This window comes from Manis pentadactyla, chromosome 11, assembly GCF_030020395.1.
Source record: "Manis pentadactyla isolate mManPen7 chromosome 11, mManPen7.hap1, whole genome shotgun sequence".
NCBI lineage: Eukaryota > Metazoa > Chordata > Mammalia > Pholidota > Manidae > Manis > Manis pentadactyla.
Window position 1 is genome coordinate 63,075,839 of NC_080029.1, and position 17,277 is coordinate 63,093,115.

General features: G+C 35.2%; 1 protein-coding gene across 1 annotated transcript; it reads left to right on the top strand.

Annotated features, from left to right (window-relative positions):
• The first annotated feature begins 2,894 nt into the window (after nucleotides 1-2,894).
• On the top strand, nucleotides 2,895-3,895 carry LOC118910273 (protein O-mannosyl-transferase TMTC1-like). The gene is made up of 2 exons (XM_036881301.2): nucleotides 2,895-3,020; nucleotides 3,608-3,895. Exons 1-2 carry the CDS (start codon nucleotides 2,947-2,949, stop codon nucleotides 3,822-3,824), a joined length of 291 nt encoding a protein of 96 aa, XP_036737196.2. The 5' UTR covers nucleotides 2,895-2,946; the 3' UTR covers nucleotides 3,825-3,895.
• The last annotated feature ends 13,382 nt before the right edge of the window (nucleotides 3,896-17,277 follow it).

Genomic DNA, 17,277 nt, shown 5'->3' on the forward strand with positions numbered 1-17,277 from the left:
TTCAACCTCTGTCATCCTTTACACTAGCTGAAATCTCATCTCTGCTTCTTCCTTGCTCACTACCATTTTTAGCCTCTTAGTTGCAGTGTTTCTTATAAATACCCTCATTCTTTCTTTCTGTCAAACTGAACCTAACATTTTATGTCCATTTAATGGACCTTCTTCAGGGAAATTTCCTTAATTCACTCAACTCAACGTGAATCTTCCACTTAATTTCATTTGACCTTCTTACTTTATTACATAACCTATCACCATTCACTTGAATGATATGATAGTCGGCCTCACCCTCCAAATGTTTCATGGAGCCTACACTTATGCTTTGCACCAAATTATAGCCAACTTAGGTGCAAAAGAGACTCTGTGTCTTTGCAGGTACAGCTACAAAATGATATGCACATTTTTGGCATTATTTTGCTATTGATATTGTCTGGGAAGTCAAAATAAGAAATCACTGATCTCGCTTTATTACTATACTTAAGAGTTGCTTTTACCTAATATATGCCTATATATTATGGCATAAATACATATTTTTAGAAAATTTTACTCATTATTTTACTTATTAAGGTATAAATATACATTTAAAATTGTATATGTTGTTTTCTTATATTTGTTTCAGAAAAGAACATAAAGGTCCGAATATGAAATATGAGAATCTACTGAGTATACTTAGTTTTTACTTTTATTTTTTTATACACCACTATGCTGACAGATACATTCCCTTATGTCTACATTCTTCACCACACACAAGTACTATATAGTTACGAGTAATGAAATGATTAAAAAGCATAATGAAAGAATGGCACAACTGTTTTTTATTTCTCACTCTTGAGGACTCACTGCAATATTTCCTGTTCCATATTAAGTTTGAGAGCTTCTAAGTATTCTTAGAATTCCAATCTTTTGGAAAGAATAATGATTCAATTAGGGTTTTTTTAAATCACAATGATTACTTTATGATAATGGTCTTACACAGCTAAGATGTTGCACTTATGTCGCACTTAGATGCAGCATTTCATTTTAGCAAATTCCAAGAACCATCCATGAGTATTATTGTACCTGATTTTTACAGGTTCTTTATCCAAGAACCTCTTCATTCTCAGTTGAAATGAGGATGCTATTTGATAAAGCACAGTGATAACCAGTACCAGCTAAAAAAACATGACAAAATGAAGAATATCAGGACAATGTGGAAATAAACCAAAAATTGCCATTTGTAGTCCTTAGTAATCCACTCTGGAATTGGTTTTGAAACCAGTCTCTCAGAGGTGTCTTGCAATTCCCTTGAAGTTTCATTGGAGGCATTGAGACTTCAGTAACATAAGATATTATGGCAGTAGTTTCCTCCCACAATACAGGCAGAGAACTAAGGCTATATCACCATCACCATTTCTAATAATATCCTGCTAGCTACAGACTGAAGCTAACCAAATTGCCAGTAACTTCATTCATGCAAGTGGCAAGACATGAACAGAGATAGCATTTAAAATGAATTATTAGAGTGATTATGGAAAAAAGTTTATTTTGTAAAAAGATAACTTTAACCATTTTTTTTCTTTTGCCATCCCCATCTGTCAATTAAATTAATCAATTTATTAATGCTCATTCAACCAATATTTACTGAACCCAGACAATGTTAGGGAAATTAAACCTGTGGCATTGCATAGAAGTAGAATGCAGTTTAAGATGTATGTCCTAGGAGCAGCAATGTTGGCTCTTTCAAGGAAGCTTCTCCAGTTACAAGGCCCAGAGAAGGCTTGGTGGGAGAGGTAAGTCTTAAGCTGAGTATTAAAAAAATAGGTGAGATTTAAGTTGGTGTAGATGAGAATAAAAAAACAGACAAAATGAATGTAAAGGAGCAATACGGGCGGCAAGGAAATGAGTATACTGCAGCAACTGCAGACCACTTATGCAAAAGTAAGTATGCAAATAGGATGTTTATAGTCAGGAGAGTCAGAACTTTAGTTGTTGTTGATGACGGTGATGGATTTTGGTATAGTAAAGTTGTCCTCCTGTGAGAGAGTCAAAACAAGTTCCTGGAGGAAGCAAAAAGGAACGGTAGAGGACGGTTAGCCTCAGAAACAAAAAACACCTCTTCCTTTGAGACAGGAACCATCCTTCTTCACTAAGACAGAACATCTTAGGTCACAATATATATTGAGTGCTTCCTTATTTACCCCCTCCTCTACCTACAGTATCTCAGCCTCTAGACCCAGCTTTTCATCAATACATACTGTCATTTAAACATTTATTGAGCACCTACTATGTGCCAGGAACTGTGCTGGTGTGGTGCCTGCAAATATCAATCAGCTACACCACTTTTGGCATATTATTGCCTAAGTACATTGCTTGGCATTTAGTTGATAATAAATAAAAGTGTGCTACTTTAAGGCAGAGAGAAAGAAAAATGAGAAAGTGCAACTAGCTAAATGAGAATTTCTCTGTAATGTAGGATGGATATTATTTGGTGAGTAGGGAATTAGATGTGCGAGCAGAGAGATATGAAGCACCTGCTAAGGGAAGTGTGCTGGAGAATAAACTGGAGATCAATATCGAGATTGTCAAGCAGCAAAGAGAACCCAATTGCAGTAGGACAGATTTTGCCATAGACCAGGGGTATACATAGTGGTATGACTTTCTCTAAGATTTTTTATTTATTTATTTTATTGCTTTTTTATTATTAAGTTCCTTGGAACTAGGAATGAATTATAAAATGGTCCAAAGTTTGGCAGTGACCAGGAGACAAAGCCAAAATGTGAGCTAATTTACAAACTGAATAACTGATGGTGTCACTCAGCAATGCTGAGGAAGAACAAGGCATACATCAGAGGGGAAATTAAAGAGAAAATGTATTTTATAATTAAGACATAGTCTGTTCTTGCCAACCACCGCCGGTTACAGGCTCTCCAGAGAAGGCAGCAGGCCATCAAACTTAGTCCGAGTCATCATATGGCCATGGTGAACCTGGGGAGACTGTACAGGTCCTTGGGAGACAACCGCGAGGCTGAAGAATGGTACAAACGGTATAGTTCCTTTTCTTCACTTTGTAAATTGCCCAAAACCTCAGCAATTGCCCATCAAGTTTTTAGTAATTGGAACAGACATACTCTCAAAATGTTAGCAAATTTTGCCCATTCAGGCAATACAGATCATTACCTCCAAAGAGAACACCACCAAACTATAAATGGTATCCTAATTAGTGGATTTCTTGCCTGCTTGTTAGACTGTGGTGCCAAACCAAGGTTGTAATTTAATTCCCTTTATTTAGTCCATTGTTTTCCGAATCTATGGATTGCAACCCAAATCACAAATAGCAATTTCAAAAGAGGATGTAAGTGAAAGACTGTGCATCCATCAGACCAAGTCCATCACCATTAATGGAAAAGGTCCTTGAGGCTCAGTTTCCATACTGATGTCACTTAGAGACTTTCTAATAGTCAGAGGGTGGCATAATGATCTTTTTTTAAACATTCTTTCCTTGATTATAAAAACAAAGATCATGTTGCCGCAGAGTCCTCAAGTCATGGACAGGCACCCTGAATCTAAGTTCTGACCTTTGTAAATGTACATATTACAAGAAAAGTGTCAGTTCATCTTTCTCAAAACTCAGCGCCCTGCAGGTGGCACGCAAAGCTGAGATATTATCCCCTTTGGGAGGATTATATTACAACACTGGCCGGTATGAAGAGGCTTTGCACATTTACCGGGAAGCTGCAGCACTTCAGCCTTCGCAAAGGGAACTCCGCCTGGCGCTGGTGAGTAGACGGACTCAAGAAAACAAAGCGGGGAACATGCACACATCAGGCAGTAGAGGGCACTGCAGTTAGTGAGCCTCAGAACTGGACCGAGGATGCTACCTGTGGTAGATGCATTTATGAATAGCCATGTAACCAATGACAGAGCCATTCACCATAGACATGAACACTAGAAATACTTTTTTTAAAATTAATTTTATTTTGGTATCATTAATCTACAATTACATGAAGGACATTATGTTTACTAGGCTCCCCCCTTCACCAAGTCCCCCCCACATACCCGTTCAGAGTCATTGTCCATCAACATAGTAAGATGCTGTAAAATCACTACTTGTCTTCTTTGTGTTGCACAGCCCTCCCCGTGCCCCCGCCCCACACTATACATGTTAATCATAATGCCCCCTTTCTTTTTTCCCACCCTTATCCCTCCCTTCCCACCCATCCTCCCCAGTCCCTTTCCCTTTGGTAACTGTTAGTCCATTCTTGGGTTCTGTGCTTCTGCTGCTGTTTTGTTCCTTCAGTTTTCTTTTGTTCTTATACTCCACATATGAGTGAAATCATTTGGTACTTGTCTTTCTCTGCCTGGCTTATTTCACTGAGCATAATACCCTCTAGCTCCATCCATGTTGTTGCAAATGGTAGGATCTGTTTTTTTCTTATAGCTGAGTAATATTCCATTGTGTATATGTACCACATCTTCTTTATCCATTCATCTACTGATGGACATTTAGGTTGCTTCCATATCTTGGTTATTGTAAATAGTGCAGCGATAAACATAGGGGTGCATCTGTCTTTTTCAAACTGGAGTGCTGCATTCTTAGGGTAAATTCCTAGAAGTGGAATTCCTGGGTCAAATGGTATTTCTATTTTGAGCATTTTGAGGAACCTCCATACTGCTTTCCACAATGGTTGAACTAATTTACATTCCCACCAGCAGTGTAGGAGGGTTCCCCTTTCTCCACAGCCTCGCCAACATTTGTTGTTTGTCTTTTGGATGGTAGCCATCCTTACTGGTGTGAGATGATATCTCATTGTGGTTTTAATTTGCATTTCTCTGATGACAAGCGATGTGGAGCATCTTTTCATGTGTCTGTTGGCCATCTGAATTTCTTCTTTAGAGAACTGTCTATTCAGCTCCTCTGCCCATTTTTTAATTGGATTATTTGCTTTTTGTTTGTTGAGGTGTGTGAGCTCTTTATATATTTTGGATGTCAACCCTTTATCGGATCTGTCATTTATGAATATATTCTCCCATACTGTAGGATACCTTTTTGTTCTATTGATGGTGTCCTTTGCTGTACAGAAGCTTTTCAGCTTGATAGAGACTTTCTCTAAGATTAACAAACTTCTTTATAGTACAGGAAAAGGAGGAGGGACACACTTAGGGTATGGTGGTGATTGAAGGTGAGGATAGGCATGGCAGCAAGAGGCTTAATAAATGCAAAGTGAAGCTTCTCATTTCACTAATAGCAAGCTTTCTCTCCCTCAAATAAGTTGGCGTGTTACTTGATTTTTCCCTTACATTCTTAAACCATAAAAAATGAATTATTATATTCTAAACTGTCCTATTTTAAAATCACACTCCATCATGACTTCTGAAATAGTTGTATCATGAGGAAATCTGTTTTAGAATTGTTTTATTTGTATGCTCACAGAGTGTCCTTTTATGACAAGCACCTATTTTAAACTTTCATAAAACTATTCAAAGGTTAAGTGCAAGATGTTATAAAATTAATATTAAATAATATTTACTTTTCCATTGTAAGATTTTGGAAATCCCATAGTACAAACCCTATAAATTCTCTTTTTGGATAGGTGCAAGGACTCTTTCAGAGGACATTAAATCTACACAAGTTAAAGAATAGCGTCTACTAATTTAGCTACTATCATGTCATTTATGCTGCCCATCATCTAGTCAGAATTTACATATCCCATGTGTTTGCATATTTGAAATGACTATAACAAAACACGGCAAGACAGCATTAGCTTATTCAGAAATGATAAGATCAAATACATCACGATTCTAAAATTCTATGGCAGAATTAGTATCTTTTATTTTAAATTAATTTTCTGACACCTGGGTTTTCCTCAGTTTAGATTGGTTCCTAGTCTTAGATGGAAAGCAGCAGACTGACTTAATTCCTTTTCTTTGTAAGCCAAGTAGGTGATCCAATATAAGCTGTGATGTAGTGGTCAGGAAAATACCATTCAAGAAGATAAGAACTCAAAAACTCTTCAAGCATATGAAGTGTCTTTTCCTTTGGGAATCCTAACATTCTCAGGTTAGGGCTAGGCTCACACAGACAACTAGAATACTTGTGTGACTGGAATACATAAAACCCAAGGATGGGTCTGTTTCTGGCTTGTTCACAGCTGCATCTTCATTGCCTACCAAAGCATCAGACACATAATTAGTGTTGAGGAGGAAGGAAGCCAGAAGGCCCTCAAACAGCTACCTTGGACTATAAGAAATAACATTCTTCTAGGCAGTATCTTGAAAGGGTCAGGCACTGAACAAAACATCTGCACTTTAACCATCTTAATAACAGCACATGTTATTAAACACCACAGAACTCTCGGAACTACTCACATTAAAAATATTTAGAAAATTGCATTCAAATTATAGATAATCTACATATGAAATCACTTGCATTTAACATGCTGCTTAATACACATATATTTGTTGGTGTAAATTTTGGTATTTTCTTTGCCCAAGATTTAACTAATTCATCTTTTAGAGAAAGTTGTTGTAAAACTGTATTATAAATCTCAACAGCTTTACCTTTTTCTCTTTGAAGGAAATGCTGCTGCTTGGGTGTAAGGATAGGAGGTAAAACCAGCTTAAGAGGCTTTGTTTATTATTATCAATAGTTTTATCATGTAATTATCATGTAGTAGTTCAAAGCAATAACAAAACAGATAATGCAGCTTATTATCTTCAGGGCGATTTTCCAAGTGTTTTGGAACCCCATTTATATTGACAAAAATACATTAGATGAAATTGATCAAAAAGTGAGCTCTCCATATGAGAGTTCAAAAGATGATTTATATTACCCTTCAGTTATTGATAATAACAATAATTTACCTTACTACTTCAGTTTATAGTTTACAATACACTTTCATGCTCTATCTCAATTGATGTGAGTGACTTGTAAGTTGTCATGCAGCTAATATTAGCCCATTGACTTTTTTCTATTTCTTCTATTATTCAAGCAATTTATAGTCATTGTAGAAAATTTAAATATAGGAAAATATACAGAAGAAGATCACACTAAGCCAATCACAGTTAATATTTTGGTGAATTTCCTTTTAGTCTTTTCTCTGCTCACTTTTTCCAGTATTTGAGTTAACACTTTATACAATTTATTATCTCACCTTTTTCTTCTGACATTACAACAAGCATTTTCCCATTTTATCTGAGTCTTTAAATATCATTTGGATCACTGCATAATATGTTTCTGGCTTTTAAATATATATAAATAGAAAGATATTTTCTGAATCTTCATGTGTGTCTGTACATTTCAGAATACTTTCTTAGGATAGATTACAAGATTACATTTATCAAATACTAGAAGCAGCCACAGGATCAGAAGGGAGTTGATTCTATGTAGTCAATCTTACTGCCTTGAGAACAATCTTATCTTTACAATCCTTAAAAAGCTATAGAAAGTTTTCCTTGCATCTCTCTTAAATGTTAAAGACATAAGCTCTCAAATCAGTTTACATTTTCTCTTCTCATTATGTTCTCTGATGAAGAAAGAAAATGTTTCATTGCTATCTTAATATTTTTAAAATATTATCAATTTAAATTATCATTTCTTTAAAAAATGAACATGCTAATAATGATAGCAGTCAACTCTACTGAGAACTCACTATGTATATGGATAGCACTGTGTGCTAGCATTTTATATGCATTAACTTAATAAAAATAATTTGTTTATGATTGAGAAAAGAGATGAAGAGTAATTACCTAGGAATTGTGAACCAATTTATCAACACAGGAAGTAGATTTAGGATTCCCTGAAATAAATGTAGAATGTAAGAAAAACTGCTGCTAGCTAACCAGGAGATATACCAGGAGGTACTTTCTGATCTTCAGGGATGTTGCACAGTCTCTAGAGACCACTAATAATGGGAGAGGAAAATGACTGGGAGAAGGAATGAGTGACATGTGCACTTTCCATTTTTTTTTTTTTAAGTAATAGATGGCTGAAAATAGAAGGAGTAAGGAAGGGAATGTCAATGAGAATCCAAGAAAGGATATAGTTAAATGACTTGAAAGTGGTAAAAAAAAAAAAAATAGTAGGCTTATTGTATGTGTTAACCACTGTTCTGAAAATTTTTTATATGAATTTCATACTCACAACTTTATTGAGTGGAATTATCACCATAGAAGCCAAGAGTGAAATTGACCAGTAAACACTTGACAGAATATAGAAGTCTAGATTCAAAATATTAAATGAATACATTTAATGTTTTCAAAGAAATAAAGGAGGAAATCAATAGGCACAAAAATAGGTGAGGAAACACACATTAACCTAATAGTTAAGAAAAACAGCCAATTAGACATCTCAGAAAAACTATATTTGAAATAAAAAAAATTCAGAAGATGGGCTAAATAGTGAACAAAATAAAGATGAAAAGCAAATTAATGAGCAGGAAGATGGAACTGAGGAAATCTCCCTGCACCAAGACATGAAAAGATGTAAAATATAAAAGAAATGTTGAGACACTTAGGATATATATTTTCAGGAGGAAAGAAGATGAATGGATAAAGATATGGTACATATACATAAAGGAATATTATTCAGCCATAAGAAGAAAACAAATCCTACCATATGCAACAACATGGATGGAGCTAGAGGGTATTATGCTCAGTGAAATAAGTCAGACAGAGAAAGACAAGTACCAAATGATTTGACTCATTTGTGGAGCATAAGAACAAAGCAAAAACTGAAGGAACAAAACAATTTATAGTCATTGTAGAAAATTTAAATAAAGGAAAATATATAGAACCCAAGACTCACAGAAACCAAGAATGAACTAACAGTTACCAAAGGGAAAGGGACTGAGGAGGATGGTGGGAAGGGAGGGATAAGGGGAAAAAGGGGCATTACGATTAGCACACATAATGTGGGGGAGGGCATGGGGAAGTCAGTATAGCACAGAGAAGACAAGTGGTGATTCTACAGCATCTTACTAGGATGATGGACAGTGACTGTAATGGGGTGTGCGGTGGGGACTTGATAATGGGGGGAATCTAGTAACCACAATGTTGCTCATGTAAGTGTATATTAAAGATACCAAAATAAATAAATAAAATTCTTTTCTGAAAAAAAAGGAAAGAATGGAGAATGATGGGTGTGCAATATCTTAAGAGAAAATGACTAACAATTTCATAGTAAAAAACTTTAAAGACCAACATCATCAGATTTTAAAAGTTTATCAAATGCTGATCAAAATTAATTTTAAAAACTCATATCTAAACTTATGATAGAGAAGACACAAAATACTGTATGGAATAAGAAAATGTTGTCATTAGATTTCTCATCAGTAACATTAGTTCTAGAAAAAAAACAGAAAAATACTTTCAAAATACTGAGGAAAAATAAAAGAAACTAAACCTAGAAACTATGACAAGTCAAACTATCTTTCAAAAGTAGTCATAAAATAGGGACATTTTCAGACACATGAGAATATAGAACATTTACAGATCTTTGCTTTAAGATGTTTGGAGAATTGGACTTGTAATTGTAGTTCTTGAAGCAAACTTGGTATCAAAACCACTCTTTGAAATGGTAATGATGAACCTAGAGGGTATTATGCTAAGTGAAATAAGTCAGGCAGAGAAAGACAAATATCATATGATTTCATTTATTTGTGGAACCTTAAAACAAAACAAAAAATTAACAAAACAACAGCAGACTCATAGACACTAAGAAGTGACTGGTGGTTACCATGGTGGAGGGGTTGGGGTGGGTGGCTGGAGTGGGTGGAGGGGAAAAAGGGACCCAGAAATCTCAATTATAATATAAGTTGGTCACGGGGATGGAAGTGCAGCATGGAGAATATAGCCAATGGTTCTGTTACATCTTTCTATGTTGACAGATAGTATGTTGCACTAGTTGGGGTGAGGATTTAATAATGTGTGTAACTGTTGAACCACTGTGTTGTATATTTGAAACCAATATAATATTGTGTATCAACTATACTTCAATAAAAAAAATACACCAAAAATATAACATAAAAAATAAGTGATGCAAAGTCAGTTAAGGAATGAAGTTTTCAGAGCAGTAGAAAATGAGAAGTAGAGCCACTGTCAGGGATATCTTGGAACTCTCTGTGCTTTGCCCAACACCCTTTTCCTACTCTTATGAAAATGTAGTGCTTCTGGTACTAATGGCCTAGCACAAATTTAGATTTCTCAGTTCTGGAGGATGTTACCTAAGGAGAATGTCACAATCACTGCATGACCCATGATAATCAAAGGCCTAATAAAGGCAATGATAGACCTCTACTTCTGACCAAGATGAGTAACAGGGTCCAAATGGATCCTCCCACTTAAACAACTAGCAAAAAAAAAAGCAAAAACAGAAAAAAGAAGCAACTGTTTTCAGACATTGAACAAAAAGAAGCATAGGGTTTGACCCCTGAGAGAAAAGGAACAGGTTGAGCCCCACAATTACATCAGTTTATAAACTGCCTATATTAGGTTTCCAGTCTGCAGCTCAGAGAGGTGGAATGTATAAGATTTGGTTGTCTCACTAGGTAGAGGAGACAAAGATCAGAGTTTTCCAGGCAGCTAGAGTCTGTGAGATACAGTACCAGAGGAAAGGGAGTTCTGTAGAGAAAGAGTTCTGGAGATCTGCAGAAGAGTCCCCTTGAGTCTGGCTGAGTGTTGATCCAGGTACATGGGAGAGAAAACTGCCCAAGGCTACAAACAGGCAGAACAGTTTGCATTCTCATCAGTAAGAGTAAGAAACTCTTGCAGTACAAGGGGCGTTTATTAGAATACTCAGAATGTGTACGACCTTAGTTGTGGGGCTAAATTAGCCCTGGCCTAAGGCTGCTATGTTTATACCAAGCCAAAGTTTAAAAACAAGCCTAAGAGTATCTAGTTCATTATATGTAACTTAATTGCACATAAAAATAAAACCCTATTGATATGAATGATTCAAAATTCAGAAACTAACAATGTAAAATTTACAGTGTCTGGCAATCAAATTGTCAAAGACCCATGACCACAAGAAAAATCATTTGGAAGAAAGAGACCCAAAAACAAGAATGATGTCACTAACAAAGATATTTAAATAGTTAATATAGCTCTATATTAACATAGATAAGTTAATATAGTTCAAGAAAATATGAGGAAACACACTATGATGAGGAAAGAAATGGAGGATATAATGAAGATTCAAATGGAACTTTTGGAGAAGCAATATAAGAACTGAAAATGCAATGGATGGAATTTAACAGATTAAACACTTCATAAGATAATACCAGTGAACTTAAAGACACAACAAAAACTTCCCAAAATGAAGCACCAAGAGAAAAAAATGAATAAATATCTGGGATCATATCAAGTGGCCTAACATATGTGCAACTGTGGTCCCAAAAGGAAAAGGGAGAGAGATTTTAAAAATATTTAAAGAAATAAAAGTTAAAATTTTCTGAAACTCAAAGATCCATGAATTTCAAAAGTTGCCAAAATTATAAACCCATAGATCCAGGAATCTCAGTGAACCCCAAATGAATAAAAAATATAGAAGAATATGCCAAGGTACAGCATAATCAGAACTGCTGAAAACCAGTTAAAAAGAGAGAAATACTAAAGGCAGCCAGAGGAAAAGACACATACATACATACACAGGACCAAAGATAAGAATTACAGCAGACTTCTCAAGAAACTGTCCAGGCCAAAAGAAAATAGAGACACGCTTGATTTACAAGATTTCCCCCCAAAATATTTTTAATATAAGGTAAGCATTTATAAAAATAAGTAAGGTGGTTAAAAACTATAATAAAATGAAAGAAGAAATGTAAAACGGGCCTTCTTCCCTTGAATGAACCAGTTTTCCTTTAGTTGGTCTAGATATCCTCTATTAAGATTAGCAATTCACATACTATTTTTCTGTTTTCAGAAAAGAGTGTTGAAGTCTCCAGATTGTGGATTAATATGCTGCTCCTTTTAGTTCTATCAGTTTTTGCTTGAAATATATTGAAGATCTTTGCTGGTGCACAAAGAGTATTAAGTCTTTTGGCAAACTGACCCTTTCAACATTACCTACTGTTCTTATGATACCTACATAGTCTCATGATTGAAACAGTCACTCTGGCTGTATTTTTATTCGTACTTGCATAGGGTATTTTTTCCATCTTTAACTTAAGCTATCTCTCTCTGTATTTGTATTTAAAGTGGGTTTTCTTTAGTCAGCATATAGGTAGGTCTTTTAATCAATCTGACAATCTGTTTAGATCTTCACATTAATGTAATTATTGATGTGGTTGGATTAAAATCTATTACCTTGTTAGTTATTTTCTGTTTGCCCAAAGAATACAAGCATATTGTTTTTCTTGTTTTCTTTTTACCTCCACAACCCCACCCCTTTTTCTGACTTTTTAAAATTACTTTTATGATTTCTTCATATCCTCATTATTATACTTCTTTAAAAATATTTTCATAGTTGCCCTAGGGCTTATATTTTACATCTTTATCACAGTATACCTTCAAATAACATTATATTGCTTTATATGCAAGGTAGAAGAAAAACCTTACAGCTATTTACTTTTAATTCCTCCCTCCCAATTTTTGCGCTATCGTCACACATTCCTTTTCTATATACTATAAACCCACAGTAATTTGCCACTATTTTTACTTTAGACAGGTAATTATCTTTGGAACAAATAAAACTAAGAAAAAATATTTTTTATGTATCACTTAAACCATTTCATAAGATCTTCATTTTGTTATGTTATCTTTCTGGTACCATAGTTCTTTTGTCTGAACTTTAGCATTTCTTACAGGGTTGGTCTGCTGGTAAAGAATTATCTTTATTTTATTTTCCTAAAAAAATATTTATCTTCATTTCTCCTTCATATTTGAAATGGAGATATGGAGCCTTATTTACCTCCTCTTGAGTGTGGGCCAGACATAGTAACTTGCTACTAACACACAGAATCAGATGGAAGTGACAATGTGTGATTTGAGAGACTAAGTCCTAAAAGGCACTGTCCTTCTGTCTTGCTGGCTTTTTCCACAGCAGGTGATAGAACCATCAAGCAAAGCCACTGGTGAATTTCTGACCTACAGAAAGGAAATGGTTGGTTTTTTTGAGCCACTACATTTTGGGGTGATTTGTTATCCAGCAGTATATATTGGAGTTCTCTGGGTTTCTTGGATGCTTTCATTATTTTTGTTAATTTCTTGATCATCTCTTGAAATGCTGCTTCTCCCCCAATCTCTATTCTCTTTAAGGTATTCCAGTTACATGTTAGACTGTATGGGGTTGTCCTACAGTGCTTGGATGCTTTATTTGCAGTTTTAAACACTTGGCAAATCATCCTTATCAGGTTCGCCTTAAAACAACAATCCCAGCTGAACAGCACCCCCTTCTCTGGTGGGATTCCACCAGGATGTTCTTATAAGCTCCTAACTCTTCCCTTCATTTTCCCCAGCCTTAGAGGGGTTAGGTGTTTTCTGAATTTGCTGTCATATACTGCTATTTTCTTATCTTTTCAGTTAGTTAACAAGTTATCCTAATTAACAATTTTTATTAAAATTTTCTCTGTTCAAATAACAGGTATGGTTTCTGTTTCCTGACTAAACCTTGACTGACTCGGAAATTGGTACAGTGAGTCCCCGTAGACAAATCCTCAAAGATGGGAATTAGATCAGTTTAGTTGTGTCCTTGGACTTGACTGTAGTGCTAAGCTTCTTGCTAATATAAAGTGGAATGTTGTGATCTGTTGTAATGACATGGCAAAACTTTTAGTCAATATTACTCCAACTTAGTTGATCACAAAAACTTCTGTTGAAAGAATCTTACAGGACTAGCATTCCACAGAACAAACTTTGGGAAATGCTGGTTTAGCCATACTTTTCTATTCACTGTGTCCTCCTGAAACACATAAAGCACATTTGAGTTACTGCTTATGTTTTATCCAAACTGAGAATCTGTACTCATCATTTGAGCCTCAATCCACGTTTTATATCAAGTATTTGGGGCTTTTCCTGACACTGAATCCAAACACCTGCCCAAAGGAACTAGTTAGTTGTATTACTTTGTACATACCTCTAATATGATCATTGCTACATTGTATCATAGTTGTTTACTTACATGCTTAGCCCACTAGAACTGGAGCTCTTTGAGAAAGAGTCCTTGTCCAATTCATCTTTGTACCTCCAAAGTTGATCAAAGAGTCTGGCATATAGCAGGTACAATTAATTTGTATGGGTATAATTCAGTGAGAATGATTATGGAGGAGAGCTATAGTTATTTATTCATTAAGAAAAACCTGAGCACTTAGAATTTGCTATTACAGAAGAGGATAAACAGACATGCTACATTATTTGGAATGAATTGTCTATAACATTATTACTGTGTGTTACAATTTCCCCTCAAGAATAGAAATCTGTTTCTTTTTTTCCATTTTGCAAATCTGTTCACCTTAGATAAGCAAATAAATACAGCTCAACAAACATAATACTGAGCAATTACTCTGTGCCAGGAACTATGCTAAACCTTAAGTACATGAACATGATACATATGAATGCTTATAGTTTAATGGATAGACAGATTCATAGTCAAGTAAATTTCAGTATCAACTTGATAAATACAATAATGAAAGTATGTATGACTTGTTGGAGTAGTTTAGCAGAAAAGATAAACTCTTTATGCGAAAGGTTATGAGGTAAGATTTGCTACAGATTTCTGAGCTGGAGTTTGAAGGAGAACTATGAGTTTTCTAAGCAGAGAAGAGGTAGGGGCATAAATGAAAAGATGATGGCAAGAAAATAGTAAAGTTTTAAAGAAGTAAAATCAGTTTCAGGAGTATTAAGCAGTACATAGTTTGTGGCAGAAAAGGAGACTGGGTATTTAGGCAAAGGCCAGAACATGGCAAGAGACTCAGATGCCATTGTGAGAAACTTGGATTTATCTATCAGGCAATGGGGAGCCAGAGAAGGTAAAGGGTATTTGTTTTTCCTTTTCTGCATTAGGAAATTTGTACTACCACCCATTGAACAAATGTCTTTTGAGCATATAGAGTAACTCAGGCATTTTGCTGGGCACTGGATTATTTAATAGAGTTGTGCTTTTAAAGCTCTTCATAAAGGACATTTCGGTTAGAACAATAATAGATAATAAAAGAAAAATAATAAAATAAGGTAAATAGCCCAGGTTTCATTTATAGTTTCTATCTTCCCTACTGATTCTTAGCATAACTTGCAGGACAGTATTTCTAACTCTGTTGCTAATGCCAAGACCAACACTTTGAATCATTTCTGCTAGGCAGCAGATTTTCCAGCAATCCATTTTATAAACTGTAATTAGTCTTCCATAAAGGGCAAATTATTTCCTTTATTCCCTTTCTAAATTTCATAGCTTTCATCATATTTTTTGTTTTACATTACTATCTCTATATTTCTATTTAAAGTTAGCCCAAGGAAATTCACGTCTTTTCAGCCTACAAACTCTTGTTATTTAAAATACAAAAAAGAAAACAAGAAAATCTTCCAAAATGAAGGTAATAGGCTTCAGGAAGGAGTAAGAAAGATCCTGTAAAGAAGAAATAATGCAACAAAAGAGTTAAATTTCAAGTATTATCTAAGTAAGCAATACCAAGATATACATGGAAGTCTGGATACTGAAACACAGAATTACATGGAGAACTTATATATAATCAAATGAACACCAGTTAATGCTATATTAGGGTTTCACAACAAAATCTGAAATTTCAGAATCAGTGATGGGTATGAAAGGAATGAGCAGTACTTTATTAAAGACAGTATTCTTATAATATAAAAAACATGTTCTCAAATGTTTCCTAATTTGTCCTGAATATTTTAAAACAAAACTTTACACCTACATGAAAACAATGATCGGAAACTGCTTGTTAATTTGTTATAAAACAAAAACTTCTAGTCACCCCATTATAATTATTCTCTTTTAATAAGAGAACCAGAGGCAAAGAAAATATGCTGACACTACAAAGAATCAAAAGAATTATTTTTTGTTTTACATTTACTATCTCTATATTTCATGATTCTGAAATTTCAGAATTGGTGAAATTTAGGGTTAAATATGGGGATGAGTGCTTTGAAGGTTGTTCAATTTGGGATTAGATATTGTGAAATATTTTTCTGGAGGTCTTTAGACATAGGCTGGATTACAAACTGTATGTCTTGCTGTGAACAAGGGAACAGACAAGATTTCTCAAGATCCTGTCAAGCCTGGTATCTTTGAAAATGAAAGCCTAATTAAGAGGCTCCCTAGGGACAGGTCAAAGGAATTCTTTTATCCCTACTGCCCTTATCCCAGTTTATCCACGCCTTATTACTCCCCTTTCATTCAGCCTACTCTAAAACTGAAGATACACATTGTGCAAGTTTCCATCTTTGCTTCTTCTACGATAAATCCATTATACTATCAGAATTAATTTTAAATCTCTTGTCCCTTATCTCTAAACTGATGCTTATTAGGTGTTTTTTAATAAAGCTTAACACTAAAGATTCCTCTAAAACTTGTTTTTTCAATTGGACAATATTTTTTAATGTTAGGATCTAGGATTACAAAGTCCTTCAAATCTTTTAGTGTATCTATTTGCGTTAAATTCCTGTTGGAATAATACTGACGTTTCACTTCTTGGAATATTTTAAGGGTGAACATCTCTACCGTAGCAACCTAAAAGCAAGTGATGCACGGTTTAACACGACATAATTATTTCCCCGATTTAACGTAATTAATACATCCCTGTGGTAGTAAATGAGGCATGATAGAACATTTTTTGTATCCTCCGCTCTCTAGCTTTAAAAATTAGTGACGTTAATTTGTGTAAGTTTTAAACCACCTTGTAGAGATGAAAATGTTCTATCCAATGATAACAATTGTGTGAAAGAATTTTCCAGTGTTTTAAAACACGAGTGGGCACCACGGCATTCCCAGCAGCGATCTTTCTCCAGACCACGACACAGCGCCATGTTAAAACTTCAAACTTTTGATTTGGGACTAATACTCTAACATTCAGCTGTAAGTTTCCTCTTACCAACATTCATAAGCAACATCTAGGAGGGCAGGCCTCACGATGTCAAACCTCGGTCGACCACGACTCCAATCACCATCCCAAACGCTGTACCCAGCCTAGCTCCCGCGGTAATTAGCCGTGGCCAGGCCTTGGCGTAACTAGTGTTGCACCTGATTGGTGCACTGCTTGTCAGTCACACGGAGAGGGTGGATCCTCAAAGCCCGCTCTAAATGAGACGCTATGTTCTTGCGTAATCGCTGAGCGACGAATGCAGGAGAGGGGA

Coding starts and splice junctions, on each gene's coding strand:
- LOC118910273 (XM_036881301.2), top strand. CDS start 2,947: ATGGCCATGGTGAACCTGGGGAGACTGTACAGGTCCTTGGGAGACAAC. Junction 3,021..3,607: donor GCTGAAGAATGGTACAAACG/GTATAGTTCCTT, acceptor CTCAAAACTCAG/CGCCCTGCAGGTGGCACGCA.